General features: G+C 43.0%; 2 protein-coding genes across 4 annotated transcripts; both read right to left on the reverse strand.

Annotated features, from left to right (window-relative positions):
* Nucleotides 1-3,788: 3,788 nt before the first annotated feature.
* On the reverse strand, nt 3,789-4,828 carry h2ax (H2A.X variant histone). Its single transcript, XM_030100527.1, has one exon. It carries the CDS (start codon nt 4,751-4,753, stop codon nt 4,325-4,327), a length of 429 nt encoding a protein of 142 aa, XP_029956387.1. The 5' UTR covers nt 4,754-4,828; the 3' UTR covers nt 3,789-4,324.
* Nucleotides 4,829-5,324: 496 nt separating this feature from the next.
* c2cd2l (c2cd2 like) lies at nt 5,325-24,019 on the reverse strand. 3 transcript variants are annotated; one of them, XM_030100877.1, is made up of 15 exons: nt 23,759-24,019; nt 23,026-23,476; nt 12,446-12,541; nt 12,194-12,313; nt 11,972-12,082; nt 11,234-11,347; nt 10,987-11,086; nt 10,761-10,893; nt 10,488-10,552; nt 10,142-10,263; nt 9,226-9,397; nt 9,055-9,153; nt 8,563-8,657; nt 7,764-7,977; nt 5,325-7,233 (listed from the first exon to the last, which is right to left on the reverse strand). In XM_030100877.1, exons 2-15 carry the CDS (start codon nt 23,392-23,394, stop codon nt 6,983-6,985), a joined length of 2,061 nt encoding a protein of 686 aa, XP_029956737.1. In that variant the 5' UTR covers nt 23,395-23,476; nt 23,759-24,019; the 3' UTR covers nt 5,325-6,982. The 3 variants fall into 3 exon arrangements, with proteins under 3 accessions (XP_029956737.1, XP_029956735.1, XP_029956736.1); XM_030100875.1 differs by having other exon boundaries at nt 8,563-8,696; nt 23,759-24,018; XM_030100876.1 differs by having other exon boundaries at nt 8,563-8,696; nt 23,755-24,018.
* Between the last annotated feature and the right edge of the window lie 312 nt (nt 24,020-24,331).

Below are 24,331 nucleotides of genomic sequence, written 5' to 3' on the forward strand. Positions count from 1 at the left end.
GGAGCTCAGTCAGAGTAGTCAGCGTACACTCAGGGTGCTTGTGAGGCAGATGAAAAACAGTTCACCTTTCCTCTCCATTAGATCCATGAAGCAGATTCACTTCCTTGGCCACCACAAATCCCGTCTCTTCCGCTAGTCCTGACAGACCACAACACGACCTTTGACCTTTTTACCTCAGCTGAAACGTGACCAGAACTTGTTATGTTAGACTATGTTTTGAGAGGAATGCCGGATGAAAGGCTCTGCTTTGGGCAGCCAACCATTATGGAAAGCTTCCACCAAACATTGTATTATAGAATGAAAATAAACTGAAATCTGGCAGTAATATCTACTGTAAGGCTGGATTTATGAGGCTCTTGATTTAACTTTGAGAATGTTTCTGTATGTTTTTCATTAAAAAAATGTTTAAATAACATTTGTGGTGTTCTTGTTGCGACAAAATCATGTTGAAAAATTAGCTAACTACACTGATGAATAAGATAACACTCAATCTTTACTCTTTGTACCCATAAGAAATATCTGTGGACCTGTCTCTGGACCTAATATATACTGTAGGATCCAAACAAATTATCTCAAGAGCTTCACATCATCCACAGCACAAACAAATGTAGTTAAAAACAACATTGTGTTGTAGTATGAAATCCTATTTCTTTATCATCCTTGTCATGTTTCATGATGGCAGTAACTTTGCTGAAAAAGTCATTTTGTTGTTCATGTTTGCATTTCGTTGATCAACATTGAACCAGTTTTCATGTACAGAAAGTAAAATTCTTCTCTGGTCCTGCCAGAACAGTCAGAAAAAGTAACAGATTAATGCAGACATCCCCAAACCTGTCTTCTTTCTAACACTGCTCTGAACAATAGAGTCTATGGTACTCCGAGATGTTGCCTTCCACTGTCACACCAGAATGCAATCAACTAGATGTTTGTTTTTAGCGTGTCAGAGTTAAAAGTGTACTTACTCAGTCAGGCATATGTGCACCTCACATGCATGTCGGAGGAATACTTCATCGTCCTGTAACTCCACCAAAATGGTCTGAGCTCCAGAGGCAATCCGATCTCACACACAAGTGTCCATTCATAAAGCCAGGTGTGTCTGGCTCCTATCTTTCCCTCAAAATCAAATGGCTTCTACCTGCTCTCTCTCTGCCCTCTGAAATTAAAGTTTCTCATGAAGACAGTGATGAAATATCATGTCTAGTCAACATGTTCAGACCGTGTCACTCAGTGAGCGGTGAGTGAAACATAACTGGGTCATGGCAGGCAGAAAACCATGAGTGTAAACCGCCACAATAGCTCCATTATCCCCTTCTCTCCCTGAAACACACACACACACACACAAGCAAATGTTTTTGTTTGTCATTACCCGAGCTGGCCAGGACTAACTTCGTGTCTGCTGAATGATTTAGTCCACAGGTCAACAGCACAAGACGAGGCGCTCTCCCATAAGTCTCCTGTCATCCTGCAGGGATGGAAACATGTTTCCTCTTCACTGCTGTGGAGTTATTCTCAAAGTGACTGTTTTGGTGTGTCTGCATCCATCTTCCTGCCAGGTCCTCCCCTCTTTCCAGTCCCTTTTCTCTCCCTTACGTATCACTCCTTTTCCCCATCCATTCATGTCCCTCCAGTCTGTCCCTGCATTTCTCACAGAACTCATTTGTTCTTTGGTTATCTTGATTCTCTCCTCATCTAAAGTCGAGTACTCATACCATGGTGTTAAATTACTTGGCTGGATTGCACTTGACTTTTATTTATTCATAATTGAAAAAAAAAAACTGGGAAAATCTGACCACAAGTGTTCCTTTCTCCATTTTTATGCCTTTGTGGTTCCTCTTGCTACTATAAAACATTAGTTTATATCAACTAATTTAAAATGTATAATGAAGGCTTATTTGTGAATGGGCAGCAGTTGTTTGCAGTTTGAAAGGAGCAGTTGACATTTCAGTTTCTCAAATCCCTGCCTCATGAAATAACAGAAATACCATGAAATGACTAAAACTGCTTTCAACCGAGAGATTTCCTTCACCGCAAACAACTGCAATGAGCAGTCCTGGTAAATTTAGAGCCTTTGACAGCGATGAATCGGGAAATTATAGTTATCACAGCCAGCGGGCTCTGTTCTTTTTTTTTTTTTTTCTGTTTTCCTTCCAGGCTGGAATTTTTAGTCTGGATGTCGGTGTTGGACACGTCGTCAGGGTCTGTGTAATTGGTTCAGCCTGTGCTCGGCCCACTGCGTCATGCTGCCTGTGCCACTAATAAAACACCCAAAGCAGACAGAAATGTCTGCGTGCTCTCCACAAGCGGAAAGGTTACGTATTGGTCATTTCAGAAGACGTCTAATGAAAATTAACATTTCAGATATTTCAGACTTCATAAAAAGCCATGTCTTGATGCATGTCACCCACAGTCTGAACCTAGGTGACAAAAGATTCTGATTGTATTTCTTGGGACATGTTCTTTTAATTGATGGCTCTTGATATGGTTATTCATTCACTGAAGGAAGCATCACATTTTTAAAGGTTTCACAATGTGGTGGCGCAAGAAACTCGTCTGACCAGTACCGCTGTGATCTGTCTTCAATTGTTTTTAAAAAGAAACACACGTGTCCCACTGTGTAGGACATGAAAGAGTCGACCCCTAGTGGGAGAAAGTGTGAACTACACTAACACATGATCAACCCACAGCTCTGAGAACCTTTTCAACAACAGTACATAATATAAATGGCTACTCGTCGCAAACTTAATAGAAAATAGCTTTGGATTTATGTTGTTTGCACTGACCATTGTTTCTACAACATGGGTCTCTGGCAGGACTCCGCAACTTCTAGCACTAATATATCACTTTCTCTCAATTTTCCTCCAAATTCATGTGCCTTACAGCTTTTAGCCATTATTGCCATATTATCAGGTTTAGTCATTTAGCTACTTTTTAAATGTCATCTGCTCTAGCAGTATAACATGCTAGGATGTGGTGCTTTTTTTCTTTTGACAAAATACTGAACCATTCAAGAGATAAAAAGTATTGAGCTAAAGTGTTTATTAGCACACAGTTGTGTTAAAAGCTTGAGCAGCCACTGCAAAGCAGCTAAAGATCTACATGCTGTGGATTGCAGAGCCTTGTCTTGAGGCTAGCACTAACATTTGTCACTGCTGCTATGACTACAAATAAACCCCACTCCACAAAAGTGTTTTCCCAAGAAAACGGGACTGACTAAAAATGAGTTTAAGGGGTGTTTTAGGCTGGGTGCTGTGAACGTCTTTCAACTTTCATACGTGTTGAATCACACTTAAGTCTTGAACATGGTGATATACAACCTAATGTGAATTTAAAAAAATGCTACAGAATATTTAATGCTTTGATATCATGCTTGATTTCACATCCAAGTGGGAAGTTGTGCATGAAACCTCGCCCTGTTTACTTGTGCATGGCAAGGAAACACCTGGAGGAGCCGTTGAGATATTTTTCAAGCTTTAACCACAAGTGTGCTTGAAGTTTAACACTATTGAGGTCATGTGAAACAAAACCTTTTTAACAAGTTTAGCTTCAGTTTTCAATTTCTCAACTGTACAAATAAGAGCCCTCAAACCCCCACCCTTTCAGTAGGATTTCTGAAAAGCTTCTTATGCAGTGTCTCCACTAGAATGTCACCCCAGCAGCTTATCCTGCAGACTCGAGTGAATAGATCACAGCCAGGCTCATTAGCAATCTATTCTTATGAATCAGCCATGTGGGGGGGTGGGGGGGTTGAGGAAACCTTTTCTCAAGTAAAGCATGAATGCATTCAACCCAGAGAAGCAGAATTAGATTTACTCATTTTAAAGAGGGGCTTATAAGGCCACAAAAACAACCTTTAAACAGTTTAGGTTAGCACTTTTATTTCTTGAAAATGAGATGCGAATTGAGCTCGAAGAAATCTGTAAAGTCATGCAACAAAGAACCAGAGTGGGGCAGCAAGAATGGCTGCAGGCTTTTGGCCCATGAGGCCACAGTGCACATGGCCAGTGAAGGAATTCCCTTCAAAACTCTGGCTAGTAGTTAAGGGCCTGCTACATACTGTGGTGTTCAGCCAGCCATGGACGCCACCTTTTTCAACAAAACGAATTAAAACGGTGTCTTGTGGTTTCAGGAACACTGAGCAGTTCGATGCATGAACCAGATGAACGTGTAACTGGCTGATGTTCGGCATTTCTTCTATATACAAAACAAACGTCAGGTCAAGAAAGTTATAGAGTGGCACATGGAAAGTCAGAGGAAGATTGCTCTTTCAGCGGGGAGTGGGTGGCCCTTAAAAGGGCCTTTGGGTTGTGAGCTACTAGCCAGCCGGCTAATACTCTTGAGACTGAGAGGAGGCCTTCTTCCCCCCCTTGCCGGAGCTCGGTGCGGACTGGCCGGTCTTCTTGGGCAGCAGGACAGCCTGGATGTTGGGGAGGACTCCACCCTGCGCGATGGTCACTCCGCCAAGAAGCTTGTTGAGCTCCTCGTCGTTGCGCACGGCCAGCTGGAGGTGGCGGGGGATGATGCGGGTCTTCTTGTTGTCCCTGGCGGCGTTGCCCGCCAGCTCCAGGATCTCAGCGGTGAGGTATTCGAGGACAGCGGCCAGGTAGACGGGGGCCCCGGCGCCCACTCTCTCGGCGTAGTTACCTTTGCGGAGGAGACGGTGAACACGGCCCACGGGGAACTGCAGCCCGGCGCGGGAGCTGCGGGTCTTCGCCTTGGCGCGGGCCTTCACGCTAGTCTTTCCTCTTCCAGACATGGTCAGCAAGCGCTCTGAATGTTCGTAAGAAAAATCGTAGAACGGTGAATGCTGAGGCTCTGCACGACCTGGATATAAACCCTGACCCTTGTCCCGCCTCCAGCAGCGATTGGCGCTTGAACCGGAAGTCGGTGGCTATTGGTCGACCCGCGCAGGCCCAAACTAATGATAGAGGAGTCTGTGGAAGAAACAACGCTGATTGGTCCAAACGGAAAGAGGCGCGAATAGGGAACCAATAGAGTGTCTTCCCTCCAGTTTAACCCCGAGGCGGGTCACTCACCATTGTATGCTCGAAGAGCAAATATCTTACAAAGCTGAAGCTCTCTTTAGGATATGACTTCTTGCTCCTAAAAGTCGGCTGCCACCCGCCATAAAACAACAAAAAGAAGAAGATATGACTTATGATTAAAGCGGTCCTGTAATAATATTTAGACAACTGAGTAGGACAAATTGAAAAGAGACAACAAAGCAAGCAAACTAAGAAAGGGGGCATTTGTTCTTTGAAAAATCAAAAGCATTTTACCTTTTCTATGGAAAAGAGTGAAAACAGGCAAAAGAAATACAAGCTGTGTGATGTTTAAAAAATAATTTATTTGCAATAAATTAAATATTTAAAATATAACATCAGAATTCATACATAATGTTAGAATGTGCAGCATTTTCTGTTTCACATTACAGCCACATAGCTATATTTTTATTTTTTCTGAAGTGGCTTTGCTCTTTTGTTCAACATTTTGAATTTGTCAATGTTATGTAAAGTACATAACATGTATTTTGACTCCATCCCTGCAATCTATTTTAGTTAATATTTTTATGTTGGTGCAAACAGAAGGAATAAACCAGAAATCACATCATGTCATTCGGTTGTTCAAAAGGTTTATCATTGATGTGTTTTAAAAATTATGTTCTTAGACAAAAAAAGACCCCAAAACATATGTACATTTTTACATACTAGTTGTCTTTGCTTTTGAAGTTTTAGTTGTTAATGTATGCAAGATGCAATTTACCATTAGCCCTGAGTGCAGCACGTCCACCCCACCCAATCTCATACTGAAGTCAGCAGCTCAACATTCTTTGAGACGCACCAAGATTCTTTTTTTTTTTTTTGTCCAAACAGAAAAAAATGTTGCATTTCAGTTAGTCAGGTGAGAACTACTTATAAACATTGGATTTCAAGAATGCTCCTAATGCATGAATTTTCTATTGATGTTATGGAGTGTTTTGCTGCATGGCAGAGTTTTCTGCTAAACATGTTTTGCCTGCAACTTTAGCAAAGCATTTAGCCCAATATAATGACTTCTGCTGTACAGCAATAATGATTATCAATATAGTTTTAGTGAACCAGAGCCAGGAGGAAAGCAATACCTGATAACAGTCAGAATTTAAACTGTTTAAACTCATTACCCTGCTTTTAAATGTTTTGCTTGATGCTGGCTGGTTGAAGTTTCAAAAGCAAAGTTATAGTATTTTACATAACACAACTTATGCAATAAAAATACAATAAATATATTATCGTTTCTGCTCTTTACATAAGACATAACATTAATTTATTTTCTAAACCCAACATATGAATAATTATGAATGGACATTACAGCTAGAATAAGTCAGCTTATTGTTATATTACTTAAATTATCTGTTTAAATTGCATTTGCATGGAGAAACACAAAAATGTCTTTACAGTTTTATGCAGCTATGATGAGTAGTTTCTGGGGATAAAATAAATAGCACTTGTGTCATGAGTCCCACATAATAAATCAGATTTGTACAATAAACAAAATGCAGATGTTATAAAAAAAACATTAAAGTTCAAAGTGCAACCAAGAGCATTATAATGTTATTTTACATTATCAAAAAAAAAGAGCATTTCTACCACCATCAACACAACTAAACACACCCACAGTCGTCTGTGTTCGATCAGGCCACAAAACCTTTCAATGTAGCTTTCTGTTTCCTCCAATTCAAGCAGCATGTTTTTCCTCAAACATTTGCAGGATCATGTTCAGGATTCAGTAATGTGATTAAACATGATTCTGTCCTGAAGGTGCAATATTACTCTTCTGGAGTAGAGCCCTGCCAGAGGTCTCCTCCTGTCCGGACGCACAGGCGACATCCCACCTGGGGTGTCAGCTGCAGTTGTTCTTCTTACAATGATATAAACAGGCTTTTGCATTGGCCTTTGTACAATGCTGATAAGACAGTGTTTTTTTTTTGTTTTTTTTTTTGTGAAATTCAGTTATCCAGTGAGCTTGCTCCTCCATTGCTCGCAGCAGTTTTGCTTTTTGATTTGCCCGATGAGCGAAAAGAGAAGCGTTTGATGAGACGCCGCGAGAAGCTGCCAGACTTTTTGCGGTTGCTGTTAGCAGCAGGAGAGAAGTTATTTCCCATGTTGGAGATATCTTCATGAGACTGACTGAGGCAGGATTCCTTCTCTCTGTGTCTCCTGCGGAACAACAGTTTGGTCCCACTCTGAAGAAAGCCCACTGCAGGAAACAGATAACATTTATCAGAGTTCACAATACATCACAGCATGAAACTGATAGCTCATGCCTGTGGGGTTACGATGACTGGAAAATAGTGAAAAACACTAAACATCTTTCAGTCTTATGAATTAAATACATTGATGAAAAGCTTTCTATAAAGTGGAATTATTCAATTTAATGTAGGTGGTACACTTTGGCCACCAGAGAGCAGCAGCAGTAACAGAGACAGAGTGTGTATCTGTGACTGAATTATATAAAGCTGTAGTCTATATTATTTGCATGCATATCTAATGCTCAGAACAATTTAAAAGAACAAAGTAACACATTAGAATACATCACGATGAATTAAATCTTTTTTAACAATGTTATTTTTATTCCAAAGACCAAGAAGTCATCTAAAATTAAGCAATGAGCAAAAGCATAAATCATGAATAGAAGAATTTTAAATCAAAAACTGTTCTGAAATATTCATGCTCAGAGCTAGTGAATCTTTTGCAGCCCAAATATTAAAACAGTGAGGACAGTGGTACCTTTATGGTCCTTGAGGCTGCGGGTTTCCAAGGCACCAGTGGATCCGGTGTCCGACTCCACGTCGTCCACAGACGGGCGCTCGGACACGTCAGAGGGAGTCGTTTCATCTGGATCCTGGTGATGCCCCGCACCGTAATGGTTGCCGTGCATGGCTGCATCCATGGCTGCAGCGTAGCCGCTTGATAAAGCACAGTTATCCTCTGACAGCGGAACCTGAGGAGCGTCAAAATTGGACACAGGTACACTTTACTTTTAGTTTCACAGCGTAAGTACAGTTTGAGTCACATGAAGTATCTGAACTGATGTGTTTCAAGTACATTGACTTGAAACGATATTCCTGCTTCAACTCCAGGATTTGAGGGCCTTTTTGTGTAGTTTGCATGTTCTCAAGGGATTTTCTTATCTAAGTTTACCTGTCTAGAGCTCAATTTACCTTCAGCTATAGTCATCTCTGGCCAGCTCCAACATCTTGTGAACCTGAGTTGGATGAATATGTAGAGGATGGATGCCTCTACACATTTTCCAGTAAAAATCGGGTCATAAGGCTCTCTATCCTTGATAAAGTAGTTCAGCGGAGGGGGTGTAGCTGTGCACTAAATTTAGATTACACTCACTTTGCTTGGCTTCATGTCAGCGTTTGATACTACAGGTAAAATTTCAAACTGTCCATTGTACTGAAAGAGGGATGTGTGATGATGACATACGTCTTACTGTCATCTTACTTGCTGTGACAAGTCTTTCTTTATTTTTTAACCAGTGATGGCAAAAATTGTCTAAAACAGTTTTGTCATTCCTGACCTTGGAGACTCCCGAGATGATCAGTGTGCTTCTCTTTGTTGGTGTCTTTCGCGCTGCTTTGGACGCAGACTCTGTCAGCTGCCGGATGGCGGTCTCTGCAACAGGATCTAGGCCATTAGAAAGGCGACTGCACTCTGAGCAACAAAAACACAAATATGTAAATCAGCACTATACTAGCAAACTGGAAAGCATAATCTAATTTGCAAGAGCACAATACTGAACAAATGACACAATTTAAATAAAGAAAAACATCAGGCTCTTTTTTGTTTTCTTTTTTTTGCCATTCTGGTTGGGTCCAGCGCTTTGTCAAAAGTGGCTCTCTAGTACATACCTGCTATGTTAAGTTTTTGAACACAAGCACCTGCACATAATGTATATGATTGGTGCTGAAGAGCGACCTTCCTCTCAACTCGTGTTACACTGCTGCCTCGCGCTTCTCCTGCTTTGCATCCGTTATGTAAAACGAGGCCCGGGTTTCGGCGTGGAACTCACTGCTGGGGTTGGGGCTGCTGCCGCCTCTGCCGTCGGACAGGATGGTGGGTTTCTTCTCAGTCACCTCCACCTTGGACGGAGACCGCAAAGGAGATTCACCTGGAAGACAGCGCAGTCATTGATAAGATCATTATCAAAATGCACTTCGGTGTTTGATTCTGTCCATTTTACCTGGACTGCGATCTAGTTTAAGTCGAGACTGGACAGTTGTGACTGTTGTGACGATGGTTCCGTCCGGCATGATGGTTCGGTCCACGTCGACTTTCTTGGTGGGGGTCAGCGAGGAACGCAGCGGCAAAGCATTGTGGACGCTGCGAGGCTCCTCGGCTTCCAGATACAGCAGCTAAAAGCGCAGAGTGAGAAGAAAATGGACCAGAGCATGAAGTCGGATAAACCGCCACATTTAATGGAAAAAAATAAATAAAATTTCTAGAGGGAAAAGCAACTGCATTAAAAGAAATAATGGCATTTTATAAAAGAGATTAGTGCTTCATTTGAACTGACACTTGGGCCTGCAGGGCATTTTTAAATGACTAATCAGTGTGTATGACAAGCTGCAGGACTGGCACAGGAGCTTTTATTTAGCATCATGGCTTTTTTAATGTATCTTTGGTTAGAGAACAGAATGTACCCATGGGAAACGTTAAAACATGGTGCAGATGTTTCTGCTTACTTTGAAGACGCATGTAGATTGCAAGACTTAAGAAGTCAACCAGTTATGCTGCTGGAATGAAAACCGTTCCAGGCGTGACAATGAGCTGTGTGTCAGCTGTTACACAACTCTCTCCTTTTGTTGTGAACCTTTGTGAAATTCCAGCTTGCTTGATGTTAGATAATAAACCGTGATGTAACTGTGTGCTTATTTTAAAGGAAGGGTGTCAAACTCATTTTAGTTTAGGGGTCATTACAAGTCAACTGCAGTCTCAATTGGACCGGATTGCTAAAGCTACAGCATTATACCCTACAAATATCCTGAAAATGTTCACGTCCAAGTTTTGACAGAACCTTTTAACAAGGTGATTTTTTTAAATTTTGGCTCATATTTGGTGCACCTGCTTTAAAGCACTAGCGCTGCTTGGACACTCACCTCAGCAGTGACGGTCGCGTTCGGCGCCAGGCCATGACCAGGACTTATTGTTAATATGTGCTGTCCAGTGGGAACTTTGCTCTGGAGGTCCAAGGCAATGGAGGCATGACCAGGCAGAAATTCTAACAAGATTTTACAGAAAAAAAATAGAAAACTTCAGAATGAAAGTAGTATTTTACTGTCTTTCAGAGAATCTCTTGATATTTTATGCAATCCAAAATGCCAGAGAGTCCGCCGGCAAGGCCTTTTAGGCATCAATGATTTTGCTTAAGCAGTCTAAACATTCCTGCTGATCAGGTTTTCTGAACAGCAGCCAGCAGTAAATTGGTATTGAGCTCAGGCTTACGTTCCCTCTTGCCGCTCCGCTCCAGCAGTCTTATTCTGAGCTCTTTGGTCCCCGGGCCCAGCTCCCTTTAACACACAAACAACTGTGTCAGAACTGAAGTGAAAGCCACAGTGCCATGAACTTCACATTAACTGAGCTGCTGCAGCTTAGGTATTTTTAGGCTCTCGATGCACTATTTTTCACATACGTATCTATAACTCATTTTAATATTGTATATAATAATAAATATAACAGGTATGATACAGTAGTTGTGAATGATGAATGACTTCTTACAGAGAAATCTCTTCACTCCATTCGAGTGCAATGTTGGGATTAGTGGGCACGGACAGGAAGCGGGTGGTCCTCTCCGTACACGGTTGGTCCAGACTCAGGACGCAGCACAGCTCCCCTGACCGGGACCACTGGCCTGCAAAGCGCACAGCAATACAGTCAGACCTCAGCAATCAGCTCAGCAGGAAGCTGGGCGGAAGTGAGCTGATGCTTGGGGAGGATGTCTGACCTTTACTTAAGGTCGCACTGAGCTGCCGCAGGAGCAGTCGTCTCACCAAGACACTCTGGGATACAGAGTTCAGTCCCACTGAGAGATGGTCCATAGGGACCTGGGAGTGTACCGGGAAGAAGGACGCAGAGCTTTACAGCAAAATCATTTCAGGCAAACAATCCTATCACGTAGTGTGAAGTTATATCAGTGAAATTCCTTCAGATGTGGAGCTCATGTTGGCTTGTTTTAGCAGCACGTTTCTCACCGAAGGGCTGGATACAAAGTTCTTGAGGTTGAGGACCATGGCTGGCTGAGTGCTGAACAGAGTGTCCTCTATCAGTCCCTTCACCATGTCCAGGTCCAGCTCACCCTCAGTGGCCTGAGAAGAGAACAGCAACTAATTACTGTCTGATGTTGAGAAAATCCACTTTGAACTGAATTAACTTACAAACACTGTGGCAAGCGTCTCTTTAGAATGGAAATAAACAAAAAACATTGCAGCTGTTGCTTTCATACAAAGCTAATGTGTTTTTTTAAAAAAAGCATCTGCTTCTGGAGGACTGATCTAATATTTCTTACATTTGACCAGCTATAAAGTATAATGTGCACTCTTTATGCTCTTGTTTTCAAATTGAGAGAGTATCCCCGCAGGGCTCTCTCCAGTGGTGAAAACAACTTATGGTGCTACGTGTTTCCTTCTTTTTCATTTCTGTCACGGCCCGAGATTAAAGGCTTGAAATGGCATGCACATTTATGTAACATCCACGAATGGCATTTCCTCCGTGACTCATGTTGGGTGAAAGTGACTCACATGCAAAACATTACATGCTGACTGAGATTTATGAAAACAATCTGACAGAAAGCGTGACCGGGAAAATGCATAATGAGCTTTTTATGCTGTTTATGCATGCGTGCTTATACTCAGTAAACACTGAAGGGAGATGAAACCTTTTGCCGAATGCAGAAATATCACATTCGGAGTCTCAGTATCAAATGCCCTCACCTGTGTCTGCAGCTTGCAGGGAGACACGCTCAGAGAGAACGAGGGCTGCTTGGGAAGAGTCCAGGAAATGAGGAGACCCTCGTCCTCCACCTCCTCCAGGCACACCACCACCTGATGGAGAGCGACAGGGGAAGCACGGTACGATTCAGGAAGCTTTTAACAATAGAGAGAACACTGAAAAAATTAAGGTGTGTTGTTTTGTTTTTTTGTTTTTTTTGGTACCTTCCACGACATAGGTGATATATTGATCTGATAGGTGTCCATGGAAACGGCAGCATGTGACTGCTGGGTGACTGTCACAGGTAGCGTAACTGAGTCCACCCAACAGTTACAGTGTAAAACCTGCAAAAAACACGAGCAGTACAGTCACTTATCGCACGTTGCACCAATAAAAATTGACTGGCGGACTTCCGAGTCGGCCGGCTTCAGAGTTTAGCCCAGCCCCGGTGAGCGGAGGCTGCAGGGATTACATACCATCCGGTTGGCCGACTGGTCTGTGCAGGTCACGCTCTGTATTGCAGAGGCAGCAGTCAACTGGAGACTGCTGTCAAACGTTATCTGGATGGAGCTCTGGCAGGGACAGAGAAAAAGGGGAAAAAAATGCCCTGAATATTACATAAAAGAAGAAAAAAACTAATTTGAGGACAACGTGAACAATGTTGTACTGCAGTGACGCAGCCTTCACTGTAAAAGAGATATTACCCTGCATATTGAGGCAGGTTTATTATGTGAACTGGTGATTCTAAATTGCCCGTGGATGAGTGTGATTGCGTCCACTTCTGTTTGCTGTTTGGCGGACTGATAACCTGTGCAGAGTGTGTCCTGCCTCTTCTTCAGTGTGAACTGCGATCAGTGCCCAAAGCAGTAAAGAGAATGAGTGGATATCGAAGACTGTTCTGCCTCAGAGCAACTGGACAATCACTCACTTATTAAACACATCCAACTTATTTTTATGCACCACCCTCCTTCTGCAATGACATTGTTTCTGCAGAGAACAAGACATTCTCTCTGGACCGCGTCGCCATGACAAATTTTGCGATCGTTTTCTCATGTCAAAGCCAGGCGATAAAAAGCACTGCAAACTTGTAAACGCTCTTGTAAAGCGACATTATTGATATGGATGTAAAACTGCTGCTGCCAGCAAACGCACTGGAGTTATTATGTTTACCAAGAACGACGGAGCACAAATGTGATTGAAGGCGGGGAGCGGATTGAGATGAACTGTGCCTGAAGATATTAGCCAAAAAAGAAAAGAAATGATGCCATATATTTGACTAAATGGTGGCAAAGAGGAATCATTCTGAGACTTTGTGATGTTAAAAAAAAAAAAAAAAAAAAGCTATGGATTGCTTTTCATCAAACTGCAAGTGGTCGAGGCCGCTCAGACAGCATCATGCCCCAGACAAGACGGCAGGATTCATAATCATAAGTGAAACCATCAGTGCTTAGTCATGCTTCCAGCCAGGCAGCTCTTCCTGCATGAGTGTCAGACTTGGAGGACACCCCAAACAGAAAGAATCAGTCGCTCGGCTTTAAGAAAAGATTGACTAAAAGGCAGGGAGAACCCGGTGGCCTGCTATCACCGTCTGCCTTTGCCAGAAAATCTCTTGTACTGGACCACTTTAACTGGCTCAGGAGACGCAGGAGAGAGGAAACAAATCCCCCGTTGTCAGCACATATGTTCCACAAGGTCCATGTCCAATCTGTATCAAACACAACGGTGGGGGCGGGGCAGAGGTCAGAGGATGATATCACAAAGCTTTTAGTGTGCGTCTGAATAAATGTCCGTGAATGGGCGTTCATATCGGTTTAGGTTCACACACACTCATCAAAGGGATCTGTGAGGGCAAAAATCTAATCCACAAAAGAAAATCATGGTTAAAAACATGGGTGAAGGTTAGATTAGTGTTGGGCATGTAGCGGTTATGACTGAGGCTAGAATTAGTCTGCAGGAAGTGAATGTAAGTCAATGCAATGTCCCTGGAAGGTAGTGAATGCAAAACGTGTGCATGCGTGCGTGTGTGTGTTTGCATGCACGCGTGTGTGTGTCTGTGCATTCCAGGCAGAAGGGCGGGAAGCCAAGCGCAATGCTGCGGGCTGACGTAGGTTCCCGGGACCAAAACCGCGGTCACATGACCACGGCGTACGGCTGTGTTTCCTCCGGTTGGCTGGAGCCTGTAGAGCTACTCAGTCACTCAACCGTACACGGCATCCGACGTGCAGAACAAATACGATATGAAGGATTTCAGATTGCCAGGCTTCACAAATACCCACAATACACAGCTATCGCACCAACGGTTGTCTCTCACCTGCAAATTTCTTTGCAAAGCAAAATTGAACAATCAGATTATGAGTGGTTTGTGTCTTTTTCTCTTGCGACTTTTTTTGACAAATGCCACCAATACTCACTCACACTATATAATCCACTTATATGAAGTTTGTCTACAGCATCAATGGTTGATATTTGCAACTGGTAAATGTTTCTGATACAGTTTTCTGTCTATTTTCAGATTTGTGAAACATTCCATGAAACTACTGAAAAATTCCCAAACCAAAAGTTATTTCTAACAAATCCAATGCCATTTATTTACAAGATGCTTCTTTAGTCAAACATGAAGAAACATGAGAAAAATGGAAAGCGACAACATTCTTTCAGAAACGCAGCTGTGCAAGATTGTCAAGATATGTCAGTCAAGAAACCCGCCTGCCTGAGAGAAGATCAGGCCACAAGTTTTCTGATCTGTGGTGGTTCTGCCGCCAGGCGTGGTGGCAAAAAAAAAAAAAAAAAAAAAAATACTGGATTTTGTTGCAGCGAAGAAGCTTATTTGGGAGATTTTGTATTGTCTTTATCCATCATCATGAATGATTCTTGATTGTTTGGGGGTTGGTTTCTTGTCATTCCTGAGAGTTTATTGTGACGTCTGTCATCGCTTGGCTTCCCTGGCATCTCTGCGGTGCACGGTGGCGTTGGGTATCCTCTCATCGCAGGCAGCAGGGCTCATTCCGATACAGAGCGGCTGCAGCGCTGATAGCATCGCCACTGATTTGTCCTTGTGAGCCACTGCTGTCCAGTCTACATGTGTGAAGAGTATTTCTGGAGAGAGACAGTTCCCGAGGACATCCACGGTGTCACTTCAGGTTTATCAGCGTCGCCCCCTTCGGGCCCAGCTGGCTGAACGCCTCTGAAAAAGCATGTGGGTCAACCAGAAATACACTTCCCCTCTGGCTTTGAATGACCCTCATTTTTATTTTCCCATATTTTCTTCGTTATGCATACCTCATGTTCAAGTTACATCAAAATACAACATTTTAGGTAACATACACAATTTTTTAAAAAGGTTTAAACATTCTTTTGTACCGTGCCAATACGTTTTTGGAACAATGTTTAGTTCATTTAACAAAAATACATATTGTTATGGTCATTCTGAAATGTTCTCTTGTTTCTGCTATTATTGTTACTTTTCAGTATCCAGCTCATTCGCCTCAGATGGCAATTTCTCTAACTTTCCTTTTTTTGTGTTTCTTGATTTAACCTCATGGTGCCTTCAGTCTATGTGCTGGGATGAAGTTTAAGAACGCTGAGTCATCAATTAAACAGGACTGACGCTGTCTGAGATTGTGTAGATTGCACTCGGTGAACATAAAAGAACGGCAAAGAAGAAACCGTGAGATGTTTTCTTAACCACATATACTTTATTTGTTGACCGTTTCTGACTAAATAATTAGAATATTTTAGTTTTGTCTGCATTTCAAATTAAGTTGTTAAAGGTTATTGAAAACATGTTTTAGATTACTTGAAAGTATTCTTATTAGTGAGGGCAGAGCATAGAAAAAAGACATAGCCTGAATTACTTTCACTGATAATATTAATGAATTTACCATAATAACAAAACACACCCTTGTTCAACTTCTAAAATCATTGATCAGTCATAATTGAATTTGGTTAAATGTATTTTTTTCAATTGTTTGGTTTTATATTCTTATATACTTACTGAGTATTTAGGATCTGACTCTAACAGAATGTAAAAAAGGCTTATTCTGTCTCTTTTTAAATACGGAATCAAAGCAGCCACTCTGCGGGTGAATTCCTTCCATAAAAACTTCATGAAGTTGTAAATTTTGGCTGTCAAAATAAAACTGGCTGAAAAAGTTGAATCGTATGAGCAGCTGCTTCTGAGCAAAGAAAAGGTTAGTTTCCTGCACTATAATATCAAATGAGCGCTGAGAGCTTAATGTCCCCCGTCGGTAAGTAGGAACCTATTGAGCATAATCGCAGGGCATTAATCATCCACCAGCAGCTCGGAGAGGGAAGAAGTGAACTGTGTCCTCCAGCTATTCATCAAGCTCTTTATAATTGATGCTTGTGAATGGACAGGGAGCTTCCTTTCCTGCAGATGCACACTTGCTTCGTCCTCCGTTGCCGTCCAGCAGCAGCCGGTCGTGTGTCAGCTGCAGATGCGCACGCAGGCCGGCGAGGCCAACCGGTCCGGTCCGTCAAGCCTCCGCCACCGACTAATCCACCCGGAGACATGTGAGTAGCTCCGTATCAAGTCATTTCTTCTGAGGCACGATTACATCCAGAGGCACGCGCGGTAATACTTGAGCAGAGTGACATTTTCACCGCATAAACAACTGAGTCATGAGGCGGGATTACGCTCCAAAAGGTGGCGGAGGAAACCAGAAAGACAGACGCCGTTGATCACGTTCGCCCTGTTACATTATCTGGCCTGGTCACGAGTGTGTGCTTATGCAGCACGGAGATGCACTGGTAGCATCAGTGCACATGTGCAGCAGCAGTGAAGCCCCGGGTCAGTCCATGGCCTTAAGGCACGCACGAAAAATGCAAAGGGAGCGGCGGCGGCGGTGATGGTAGCAGGTATTTTCAGGATTAAGCTGTTGTCACACAAGAGATAGATGTGGTATATGCTGAAAATATCCCAAGTGTCTTTCCTGGAGCTGAAAGCGTAATTATCCTTTATTTTGATGTATTTTGACAGTGTCGAATAACGGAAGACATCCCTGCCCATAAGTGGTCATATTTGGTGAGCCACAGAAACCTCAACTGACAAGAGCAATATGACTTCTTTGATAAAAGGAAAAATACTTCCAAATTAGTCTCCCCCTCTATTTTCTGTCTCACTGAAAGATACTACACTTTTTTTACACTTAAAAGAGATAAAGTTCACGCAAATGAGAGTTCTAGAATCACAACAAGACATTATTTCATATTGTGGTTGTTTTCAGCTAATCCAACAGGAGTTTGATATGAGTATTTTCCCTTTTTTTAATCTTCTAAAAGAAAAAAAATAAGTTGATCTCCACATTTTCAGAAACACAATAAAATAATTTTAAATAGCAAAACTCAAAGAATGTACTGTTTAATGATTTTGTGCCTTGATGACAGATGGTCATTTAACTTATCCCTTACCTTACCTTAAGCATGTTGAGATTAAACTGCTAACAAACACACAAGTTAGCTTTTGCATCACGTCTTTTTGTCTTGTGTGTACGCATTGGTGCACCTAAACAATGATGCATCAGTAGAAAACGTTTGCTTTTGTTTATGTAACAACCCCAGACCCCTCCGTCTTGTATTCACTCCTCTGAATCATCCCGTTGTCTCGTCTTCGGGGGTCACGGTCTCCCCTCAAGAGCATTTTTCCCACAAGAGGCGCAGCAGTCTGGCAACGCAGCACAGACCGTGCTGCAGTCTGCTGGAGTCGACTGATCATTGTCAAGCAGATCAGATTGAAACCTCCAGATTAATTCGAACTTGTGTTGTCTTATAAATAACAAGCGACCCTTCGGCAGTGTGTATGATTGTTCGGATGTGACAGTGAATACTACGTTCTCACACTGAGAGGTGTGAACATCGCCAAAGGCAGCGACCTGAAATACTCGCCGTGATCCGCCACATCAGTGCTCAGAGTGACTGGGATGAATTTATTCTTAGTGCAAAAAAGACATTTTGCAATAGAAGAGTGAGGAAACACGGTGTCAAAAACATTGGCTTTAAAGGCCATCTGGACAGAATGCAGCAGTCAGTGCTTTTTTTCCTCCTGCATCCTGTGTGAGGAGCTCGTTGTCTCTGTAATAAGTTGTGGCGCATTGCCAAACTCTGAGTAAACCTTTCTCAATCTATTTCAGGACAGTAATATTGAAATGCACAAAAAGCAGTCAGCAGATCTGTTCAGCAGAGTTGAGGAAAAGGAAATTAAACCTTATGACTGATGATAAGTGAAAGCTTGTTCCATTTAGGGATAGAGTACAGGTGGGTGATAAAACATTTCTTAATTAAATGAGTAGTTCATCATTTGTATACCAGCTTTTACAGGCTTCTAATGAATTAGGTGACGGTCTGTCTGGTTTCTCCTCCGGCTGACAACTTTTCAAGATTTTTGAAAGGTCAGTGTGCAAAACCCATGGCAAAGCCTTTAACGGTCCTCGTCACACTTCAGTTTCCAGTGAAATGAATGTATCGGACATAGTGATTGCTCTCAAAGCCCCGGGAGAAAGTCAGACTAGTTGATATGCAGCTTAAAGGATCACGTGAGGTTGGCGTGTTGGAATTAGGGGAATTTGCCACTCAGCGGTGAAAGCAACAGCTGAAGATCAGACAGTCCACTGAGGATACCTGATGTCCAACTTACAAACACTTTCAGTTTAATTCAGCTGTCTTGACTGTGGAAATGTACATAATATTAAGTGCTCTCAGACTGTAGATTAGGATTTTATTGTCGCCTATTTAAACTGTCTACTGTTTTTCTTTGGAGATTCACCTACAGATCTAACTGCAGGTATTAACACAGACGACTTAAGCTCTTGATACCAGTTTGGCAAAACACTACTGAGACAAACTGAGTCTGCGCTCGTCACTCCTCCACAGTTAAAAGTTAATAAATGTTTAATATATAGTCTTTTTTAATATATAGATAGCAATAAATGTGCTGAACCACACTTCATTTTAGCACGAACACACAAACAGATGTGTTCCTCTTCATCTGCTGTTGATACGAGCAAGCAGCAGAAGATGATTCCTGAAGTCTACATGATAGATAAGCTAACTGGCTGTTTGTTCAAGGGTCATGATAAGTGTATTGATTTTTTTGTGTTTGTTTGTTTGCTATTTACCTCAGTTGATTGGTTTTCTTCCAGAAAGTCATAAAACCAGTCAATAAATTCATAGTTTATGAGACCCACAAGGATCTTGGTCAAACCAAAAGAAAAAGTATTTGTGTAAGAATAATAATCTCTTGTATTTTTCAGAGTCTTTTATGTCTGTTGAGTAGAACCTCAAGGACTGAACAGCATGAACTCTGCAAAGGGAAACTCTCTCTGCTGCTCCCACTTTCCTCTTAAAGGCTCAGTCAGTTTGTCTTTATTTGGGTAAATTTCACTGTATTAATTTAAAGACGTCTTTCAGCACCAATCTTAAATACTGGAGAAGTACTTAGCTTAATGCTACGAAGGATTTGCATCCTAATCCCCACACGATAACGCTCGAGCTGTATCTCCACCGAGCTGCGTTCCTCCAGGGAAGCTCGTGTTTTGCCTGATGTAGAAACAGAATCATGAATTGTAACTTCAAGGTGAACGCAGGCTTTCGAGGCCACGATGGGGGGGGGTTGTTCTTCTCATGTCTGCTTTAGCAGAAACATGGCTCGCAGGCTTCAAGTGCTCACTGTACATCAGAGGAGAAGAATATCATGATATTTGTGTAATCGCTCAAAACTCATCCAGCAGGTTTATCCACCCAATTAAAGACAACTCGATGATCACTGAAAGTCACTACTTATAGTCTTCACCCTCCATGGTTCTCTGACTCGACAACTGGATCCTGAACATTTATTTAATAACTCCTGTTTTTAAATTCATTAAACCATCCAAAGTTGATTTGCATATGCTCCAGACACATTTGGAATAACAGATTGCTCAGCAAGCAGACAGTGACTTGCAGATATATTATTGAGATGAGTGAGTCCATGCAGCCAGCGATTGTTCACACACTCACATCCCGAACCGAGCACCACATGCACAAACAGACACAGGCAGCCTGTTTCTGTCTCTGTCTCCACCAGCATGGTCTGTGATGAACATCTTATCACTGCAGAAAACATGTTCCTGTTTCTCAGAGAGCTCAACCAGCCGACTGGACTGAGCGTTTCAGTGGAGAAATGTTTTATCACCCATCATTCAATATGATCTTTGCATAACAGCCGGAACCGGCGCTGCTGTAAAAGAATAAAACCGGCTTCATGTGTACATTAGCATGTGCACTCTTTCACAGAGGGCTGAGGAATAGCTGCAAATCACAGCATCATAAGATGGCAACAGATGTACTCTGAAAGCCCCTCCAGGCTTTCTCCCTCTCAAAACTGCACACAACACTGAAACAGTGGTCACTGGCCTGTAGGTGGGCGTAGACCGCACAGTCTTGATCTGACAGAGTCGCTGTGCTTTGCTATACCGTCCACTTCACCAGCAGATGTTACATTACTGTGCTCATGCTGAGGGCTGAGATACTTCTAGAGGAGCCATTTTTTTCCCCCCCCCTTTATTCCTGTTCACATAATGTGATTACTGGGTTTAAAATTGAACAAAACCATCAGGCTGATTGAATATTTCAAATAATGTAAGACATCAGTCAAATAAGAGTTTAAGTTCTGACTTACATGGGATGAGTTATATAAAAATAACGTCATGTTTTGCACATAAAGGTGTATTCACATTCAGCTTTTAACTGACACATTTGTCAATGACAAAATAATACATCCCAGTCAATCGCAGCCTGATAAAGAATAACCCGGCCCGGGCATGAGGAGCGCCTCTTGAGTGCATCTTGATTGTCTCACAATACTGTGATTGCAGCCATTCCTCAGTCCTCTGTGAGAACCACACACGGCTGATCGCAATTACTGGTCACAGCAATTTGAGCATGAAACCGATTGTCAGTGTTCATTGTTATACAACTGTGGAGGTTTCGGCCATTATGCAAATGAATCCTTCACGGCAATGGTCGTATTTGCAGTCAGCAGAGACGGGCAAAGTCACTTGGATGGGGATGAAATATCAATCCCACGACAAATCCAAATAAAGACCTGGTATTTTCTACACAGATTACGTAGTTTACATCAAAACACACCAAAGATTAAAAAAAAAAAAAAAAAAAAAAATCATAAACCCAAAAGGTCTCATACAGTATTGTAATTTTTTTTTTGTTTTGCTCATGTAAAACCCAAAACAGAATGACTAAACAAAACTGAGTGTGTTCGGCACCAGGAAACTCCACAGTCACAGTTTTTAAGCGCATACAAAGGTCACTGCAGTGTTATCAAGTTTCCTGGTAACAAAGGTCACAACGGATCAGCTAATTAGGCCATCGTAAGATAACTAAGCTGGCACGTTCCCATTTACTACAAACGTATTAAAAAAAGCTCTGACCTCCCATTAGTGACACAGAATGAGGCCAGATGAGTAGTTCAGACATGAGAGCTTCAAGCTGCACAGGAAACACACGTGGCAAGTCGAGGCAATAAAGTATGAAAAGAGTGACATGAATAAACATGAAATAGCTGCTTTTGATGTTCTGATCCTGTACCAACATCACTGTGGAGGCGTTGGATCACACAGATTCATTCTGCTGCAATACAGCTGGAGCCCAGAAGACGAGCATCAGCCTTCATCCCGACGTTACTGAGTCAGTCTGGGAAAGCAGGACTTTGTTCCAGGCGCTGCATTTGACTGATGCGTCTTCAACATGTGAGGGAAAAATTTAAAAATGTGCTGGAACGCATAAAACATCTCTGTAGCTGTTAGAGGGATCTAGTAAGAAATGTTGAATTATGTGTGTGATTTTGGTCACATAATGCATTTCAGTAGATTTTCTTTGATATCAAAGGGCTGTTCAGGGTTTAAAATACAGAAATATTCTGTTGCCACACTCTTCTAGTTCTAAAGACCTTTAGGAAGAATGTGACATCTGAGCTTCCCTGCTGTCTGATGTTTGCTGTTGTTTGTTTAGATTTCCATCTGGGTGTGACAAACCGTCTTTTTGCATATTTTCACCAGACTGATACTCATCGCTTGCTCCGTCACTCAATAAATAGTTCCCCGTGTTTACTTAAACATCTGAAGGGAGGCTTTCAATCAACGGAGGCGACGTGACCCTTACGAATCACAATCGAGCGCTAGTTGTTCACCGTGCAGATTGATCTGGCCCCTTTAAACTCCCCGCCAACTCGTCTCTCGCACACACTGAGTTTACAAGTTGGGGGGTGGAGGGTCCATCGCTGTGTGTGGCAGACTTTGATTCGCACCATCAAAGGACCTTCTTAAAAGCAGAGACCTTTAGAAACTCACGTTTAGCCTGAAACTTTGAACTGTCTGGAATACTGACCACCCTGAATCGGACAACATGAGGGCCAGTGGTGGACCTCAATGGCTTTATGCATTTCATATTAATCAGGGGCTGAAATGGACATGATACACACACACACACACCTGGACTCAAAACTGGGGATGTCTTGCTGTGACTCACCAAAAGAACTGGGAGGCGGCCAGTGCCGTACCTCGCTCACTCACACACTAACAGGAAGGATCATGAACAGTAAAGGTGAGACGACCACATCTCCTGTCTCCATCAACAACACTTCTCACTCCCCGTGTGATCAAACACTTTCATTTCCCCGCTATCCATGGGGGTATCAGTCTATTTTTAAAAGCTGTGGGTGTTAGTGTGCGTATGCTGACTGGACTTGCCTCTCTACTCTTTTGTGCATCGATTCGGAGCTGTTATGCAAGGCTCTACCCCCCCATGCTCTTACCGATTAGAGACACTCTTACTCCCACACCTCCACCTCCCTGCCTACACACACTTCCAGCGCACATGGGCACACCGACTGTATCAGCTCCTGCTTAACTATTTATGCCCCTGCTTAGTGGAGTAACCTTAGGCGTACTCTTCTACACATGGCCGTCATGTTTATTCAGCTCTCATTTGCAATATGATGAGGGCTGCACATCCTTGCATCGGCGGAGTAAAGATGTCCACTCACCCCGTCCCTGCAGGCTTGCTCGTTCAGAGCCTTCACCCAGGTCCTCTGCCAGTGCTCCCTGAAGGACTTGAAGGAGAACAGCGAGGTCAACAGGCCTTTGACCCCGGCCTCAGACGCAGGTCCTCCATCTCTGCCCGAGCGGAGCCGGAGCAGGAAGCCCCACACCCCTGCGGCCAGGCTGTGGCAGGGCTGCGAGAGGGAGAGCTGCCTCTGCCAGGCTGCCGGTCTGCTGCCACGCTGAGCTGTCCTCCTGGCTCTCCACACGCGCAGCACCGCCAGCGAGTACTGGAACAGCCATCCCAGCACGATGAGCAAGGAGGCGAGGAAGAGGCAGACCAGACACAGCCAGCCCAACTCCTGGAGCTCCATCAGCGCCTCCTGGAGCCTCTCATATCATCTGGTCCAGCAAAATGCCTGAGCTGTCAGTCAGGGCAGATCAGGTCCCTTCAGCCTGTCAGTGAGTGGCAGCAAAGCGTTATAACTGAGGAATACCCCAAATACACTCACGTGATTGTTTAAACAGCTTCTACTTTAATTAGATTATTTCATGTGCCATAATGAAATGCTGATTATGTATGTGTGCGAAGCAGATCGCGTGCATTACAAGCTGCGTTCACGTTGCGCAGCTTTTTTTTTTTTCTTTAATTATTATTTTAGCGAGTATCCTGCAGAGAGAGCGAATGAGCGCTCATTGTTTGGGGAAGCCCACAACAAATCGGAGCTCCTTACCGACCTGAGGTCTAATTCAAACGGGCCGAGCTGCAGGCTGCAGGTAGCTGGAAGCGCACGGAGCCGTCTTCATGGCGATGTGGAGGAGCGCTCCCGACAACAACGTCTCCGTCGCATCTCCGAGCGATCGGCGAGCTTCAGGACCGGTTTAACTCCGCTTTCGGTTCAGGAACAAGCCGCCTGCTCTCCCTGCGAGCACTCCGGGCTGCTGCGGGTCTAAACCCTCCGCTGGTCGGACCCTCCTACCTCTGCAGCCCCTCTACAATGACTTCAATTACAATGAGCGGATCGGCCAGCAGGGGGCGCCGCAGCGCAGGAAGTACACAGCGCAGCACGTCTTTTTAATGTTTATAAGCAGGAGGAAGAAACAGTATTACAACATATTTTTCCAGGATGTTTTTTTTTTTTTGTTTCTTTATTATTTCCAACTTCAGTATTGATAAAAAAGAATAGTTACATTTCTCAAACTGAACTCAAGCGAACAAAATACAGTGTGGTGTCTTTTTAGAGATAATACTTCATCATACATGGGAAAATTCCATTCTCTCAGCAGATCCACATAGCAAAAAAGATGAGA

This window comes from Salarias fasciatus, chromosome 10 (genome assembly GCF_902148845.1).
Source record: "Salarias fasciatus chromosome 10, fSalaFa1.1, whole genome shotgun sequence".
NCBI classification, from domain to species: domain Eukaryota; kingdom Metazoa; phylum Chordata; class Actinopteri; order Blenniiformes; family Blenniidae; genus Salarias; species Salarias fasciatus.

Coding starts and splice junctions, on each gene's coding strand:
- h2ax (XM_030100527.1), bottom strand. CDS start 4,753: ATGTCTGGAAGAGGAAAGACTAGCGTGAAGGCCCGCGCCAAGGCGAAG.
- c2cd2l (XM_030100875.1), bottom strand. CDS start 23,394: ATGGAGCTCCAGGAGTTGGGCTGGCTGTGTCTGGTCTGCCTCTTCCTC. Junction 10,894..10,986: donor CAGTGCGACCTTAAGTAAAG/GTCAGACATCCT, acceptor TGCGCTTTGCAG/GCCAGTGGTCCCGGTCAGGG. Junction 7,978..8,562: donor TCATCTCGGGAGTCTCCAAG/GTCAGGAATGAC, acceptor GACGCTCCTCAG/GTTCCGCTGTCAGAGGATAA.